General features: G+C 38.6%; 1 protein-coding gene across 1 annotated transcript; it reads left to right on the top strand.

The window, feature by feature from the left end:
- Positions 1–849: 849 nt before the first annotated feature.
- On the top strand, positions 850–1,752 carry LOC145003814 (blue copper protein-like). Its single transcript, XM_078962724.1, has one exon. The coding sequence runs from the start codon at positions 902–904 to the stop codon at positions 1,595–1,597; it is 696 nt and encodes a 231-aa protein (XP_078818850.1). The 5' UTR covers positions 850–901; the 3' UTR covers positions 1,598–1,752.
- Positions 1,753–5,765: the final 4,013 nt, after the last annotated feature.

The following is a 5,765-nucleotide window of genomic DNA, read 5'->3' as shown; positions in this document are numbered from 1 at the left end:
GATGGATTTGGAAGGCAAGACGCATACCCCCCCCCCCCCCGGTGGCTGATATTATAAAATCTCAAACATTCATTTGGATCAAACATAGATTGTTCTTATAATTGGGTTGATTGATGTGTGTTTCTTTTCCTTTGTATGTAACACTCTGCTTTTTTGTACTTCTCTCTGCCCCATCTAGCTCCTTGCTAGTCGTGTGTCAGTGTTTTTTTATTAATAATATTTGCTGATTCAAAAAAAAAATATTAGTTATTTTTTGTCAAAATATGTCATAGCACACGTTGCTAATCATGAACTTGATAATAAACATATCAAATAATAAGACCCCAAAAAAGAATTAGTAATTTTCTTACTCTAATGTGTTCAAGTGTTTTCACATATACTTTTTTCCTAATTTTATAACCATAACAACTTTTGTCAACTAGGTAAAAATGTCCATCATAAATTTACATCCATGGTTCATTCAGGAGATAATGGAAATTTTGGTTTCACTTTAAGTCACTTGTATATGCTATACATAGTTATTATTATTATTAAGGCAATTACGGAAACTTAATTCCAATTTTAGTCACTAAATTTGGTCCAAAATACCATTTTCTACATTAAGGTTAAATGAGTAATTCGAATGGAGACAAAGTTAACAAATAGATAAACTAACATCCAAAATGAGTTAAAACCATTTTTCATATCTTCATAACCGTACGTTGAAAGAGTACCAATAATCCAATATGGCATTTATTTCATCTGAAAATTCAAATCAAGAAAACTAAAAGTAAACTCTAAAATTCAAAGCATTTAATGATGCGCCTCTTATAAATATCAAATGTCAGATAGTTCATCTTGCATTCACAATTTCACAAAAGCAATAATCGGAAAAACACAATAGTAGTTCCAGGGTTCAAAAATGGGAAGCTTTAATATTAATTTAGTGGTGTTCATGGCTATAATGGTTGCATCCATGCAGCTTCAGGGCACTGCAGCCCAGACAAGGCATGTCGTAGGTGACGCCTTGGGATGGACCATTCTTTCCGGTGGGGCCGCTGCTTACACCACTTGGGCGTCACGTCAAACATTCACCGTCGGCGACATTCTTGTCTTTAACTTCACCAACGGAGATCACGATGTTGCAGAGGTCTCAGCGGCGGCGTACGGCCCATGCACAGCCACCAATCCCATCTCCCTTGTAACCACTGGCCCTGCCTCCCTTACCTTGACCACCGCCGGCACCCACTATTACATCTGCACATTTGCAAGCCACTGCCAACTTGGTCAGAAGTTAACCATTAACGTCTCCGCCGACGCCTCTACTACACCTCCATCAGCAACACCCACAACACCGGCGTCTCCACCAACCACCATCCCTACACCTCCGTTATCAGCACCCACAACACCGGCATCTCCACCGACAATCTCCCCGACAACACCCGATGTTCCCTGTCCCCCTACCTCATCTCCAAGCTCCAGCCCATCATCACCACCAACCGTCGTAACCTCCGACAGGATCACTCCGGTTCCACCACCTAGTGGAGGAGCTCCATCTTTCTCCGCCATGGTACCTGCCAGTTTCTTGATAATTGGCTTGGCTTTCTTGAACTATTAAATTTCGGACGCAAGAGATGCACTTATTTATCATGTTTATCTACCAATGTTTTATTTTAATATTGTTTGCGACCACGATTACTACATGTTTTTTTGTCCTATATTTCTTATGAGGCCTCATCAAAATAAATAAAGATTAAGAGTTTGTTTTATTTAGGAATTAGTTAAAAAAATTACTTTTCTTTATTTGCTATAATTTTTAGGTGGCAAAGACTCGGTGGTTTTGGGACTAATTTAGGATTAACTAGGAAGGATCCCGTTTTGGGGGGTTAGAAAATTTTGGGTTCTCAAATCAATAGAAATAGTTAAAAAAAATCTTATCTAGAAATCAAACTTCGCCATCAATGATTTCAATAAGCCAATATCCCCTAATTGCAATAATGGCAAGAAAATGAAGACATATATGAAAAGATGCTCATTAACATGGTTTGATTTAAAACCACAACCCAAACACACCCAAAAGGGATGTAAACTTGAAAAGTATACAGTTAGCACAACACTAGCAAATGGTTAACTCTTAGGAAAGCTTACAAAGACAAAAAAACAAAGCAACAAAATAGAAATCACCATTCCGATAAAAGTCTGTCGAAGAAAACTTAATGTGTTAGTCCTGTATCACACCATTTGTAACATCTTTATAGATAGAAAACGTTGTTTGCCCTTTACTTTTAGGGTTAAGTTCCAAACAAAACACATGACATTTAACCACAAATGTATACTGCTAAAATTAATAAAACAGAATAAATTGATAACACGTAAACTAATTAAACAAATCAGGTTTTCATAGCGGAAATATGGAGTAATTATAAACAAAAAAGTAAAATTAAATACACATAATGTAATGAACACAATTCATATTCATCAGAGTCTATTTGAGAAGGATAAGCCAAATAACAAATCAACATCAAAACCTGGGAGAACTCCATAAAACCAACTATTTGATGTTTAATCATTAGATGTTTGATATATTCAAGACGAATAAAAAGTCAAAAAGGCTAAAATTGATTCCATATAGAACTATTATGAACAAATATAAGATAATATAACCTTATTGAAGTGGAACCATTTGTAATAAGGTAATATTTACATGCATTCCCAATGATACATTATATCCCCAACGGCACCAAGCAAGTAGTCTCCACCAAAATATGGCAATGGACTTGCAGAAAACTTTAGCCATACATTGACCTGAAGATAGAAAGAAATAATCAGACAATTTTAAGATTACAATACACACACAACACACATTTAATGAAACATCCCAAAATTACAGACCAAAAATTTCGTTTTTTAATTATTAATAAAACCGTAGTTATCCAAAACACATGTCATAATATCTCAAACATCATATCAATGTATATCAAAATATCAAAGTATAAACATCCCAGGTTAAACAACGGTGCGTGCACTGCAATCATCTCGAGCCCTTCCTCTTGTTACCGAAAGTACCTAAAACCAAAACTGAAAAATGTAAGCACGAAGCTTAGTAAGTCTCCCCAAACTACCACATACCATACACATAACATGCAACTAGGAGATACGGGCCCCGCCCACACTCCACTAACTAAGAGATATGGGCCCCGCCCACACTCAGCTACTACGAGATACGGACCCCGCCCACACTCGACTACTATGAGATACGGGCCCCGCCCACACTCAGCTGCTATAAGATACAGGCCCCTCCTACACTCAGCTACTAAACATACATACAAGTATCACACATACAACAAGTATAACTAAGTCTATCAATCAAGCATATATCCATAATCAAACTAAGCTATGAGGTACGGGCCCCGCCCACGCTCAGATACTATGAGATACGGGCCTCGCCCACACTCAACTACTAACATTTCATACTACGGGTTGGCCTTGGTGCCTTAGACCCGTTCCTACTGAAGGAAACTCACCTCGCAAGGCTGACTGCTGAAAACTTGAGTGAGGAATCTCTGACTGCTGCTCCGGCGACTCCCCGACTATCAATTTCATAATAACACTTAATCAAAATCTGATAATCCTTCTTAGGGTAAAATGACCATTTTACCCCTAGTCAAAGTCAATGCTTGGGTCAAAGTCAACCTTCTAGTTGACCCAACTCGTCGAGTTGCTCCATCAACTCGTCGAGTCCTAGATCCTGAAATCACAATCTAACTCGTCGAGTCTCCCCCTAACTCGTCGAGTTCCAGGCTACTCATAGTTACGATCTACCGATTTAACTTGCCGAGTCCCTTTACTGACTCATCGAGTTCTACCTGAAGCTAAAACGGGACAAACCATATCAATTCGCCTAGTCCCTCTATGGACTCGCCGAGTTCCCCTGTCTGATTGAGCCATCTCAATGGATTAAGCTCCTACCCTTCAGATCCAAGCTCTAAACTTCATCTACACACTGGGAAGATACCTTTAAGGGTAAATTTTCCAACTTTACCTGCTCTTAGTCCTTCTTAATTGGTTTAGCTCAAACCCTAACTCTCTAGAACATAGATCTTGGTCCAAAAGCCATAATACCCTAAACCAAGGCACACTATACTAGATCTAGGCTCTGAACATCAGTTGAACACGTAAAGTTCCAAGCTTTCCCTCCATGCATGGACTTTTAGGGCTAAAATGGCCATATTAACACTTAAAAGCTTGCATGGGGCTTCCATAGTCATAAAGTTTACACCTTTATGCCATGGAACCCCTCCTAGATCCCAGATCTGAAATATAAGTCACCTGGGACGTCCAAATCCCAAAGACCAAGGTTCTTGAACCAAAACCCTCATAAAATGGAAGTAAATAGATCTAAGAAAAGAATGACCAAGTTAGAGACTTTATTACCAGAAAATGTAGCAAATGGAGTGTAGCTTCTGGATTTACTCCTTCCCTCTTGAGCCCTATATCTTCTTCTTCTTCCACAAGATTCAAAAGTTCACAAAGATCACTCAAAATGCCTCATACACTCAAGGAAAGCTCTAGGGTTTTGTGGGTTAGGGTTTGGGACAAGGAGGCTGTAAATGAGGCCAAGGAGTGGGGATTAAGATGCTTAAATAGGGTGCAAAACCCCGAAATTAGGGTTTCATTCTGCCAAGCCTACTCGTCTAGTCCAGAGCTCTTGACTCATCGAGTAGGTGGCTGAATCCCGCGTCCAAGGCTAACTTCTACTCGACGAGTCTGGGGCTTCCAACTCGTCGAGTAGCCTTTCAAACAAGAATAATTTGTAAATAAATGTGTACCAGACTTTCGGCGTTACAATTCTCCCCCACTTGTCTTAGACTTCATCCTCAAAGTCTATTGCATCTGAAAACTGTTGGATTAGTGTCTAAGCCCGTAACTATATTTGGTATGTACTTGACCCGGTTGTGCATGGTCCTTTTGGGTTGCCTTCACCAATGCAACTTGACAAGGTAATTTAATGAAAGAGAGAGATGATAATATGATTTATTAATATATTATAAGAATAATATATTAAAGGAGAAATCATATTTATTCAGTAAGTATTAGTCATATATTAATTAGGAATTAATCTGGTGACTAAAAGAGACTAATTGAATAAAGGGGCATAAACTGTCAAATGTGTGATAGTTGAGTTTTGGGCTGGGAAACCTAATGGACTAAGGGGGAACGAAATTATGATGAATGATCATCATATTTTCGACCAAGGCCTTATTCCAGAAGATTCCTTGGGCTACTTGGTGACTAAGTTGTCCATTAGGGTTTAGACTGAAACCCTAGCAACCCTACAGTATAAATAAGACTCCTAGCCTTCAATTTTCGGCCACTTGCTTCCCAAGAGAAACCCTAGGTAGAAATTAATCATCCTCCCTCCTCTCTCAAAGTTACCTTCTTGCTTGTGGTGTTTGTAAGCCATTAGAGGAGTTACACTTGTGACTCTAAGCTCAAGAGCAAGAAGATCCAAAGGATTTCAAGCCAATTGAAAGAGGTAATCACTAGATTTGTTCTTATATTGTTAATTTCAAATTATGTATGCTAGATTAGGGTTTTCAAGTCTTGGATTCATTGCATGTTCAATAGAGAAACCTAGATCTAAGCATTAGGGTTTGTATGAGCACATAGGATTGTTCTTATGTAAAAAACCCATCAGTTGTATCAGATCCTTGATTGGTATCTGTTGTATGTGATGCACTTGTCATTTTTATGTTGAAAATTGTTTTTCTTGCCTCTACCCGACT

Source organism: Lactuca saligna, chromosome 7 (genome assembly GCF_052625555.1).
Source record: "Lactuca saligna cultivar CGN05327 chromosome 7, ASM5262555v1, whole genome shotgun sequence".
Lineage (NCBI taxonomy): Eukaryota > Viridiplantae > Streptophyta > Magnoliopsida > Asterales > Asteraceae > Lactuca > Lactuca saligna.
This window is presented reverse-complemented; position numbering and strand designations above follow the sequence as displayed.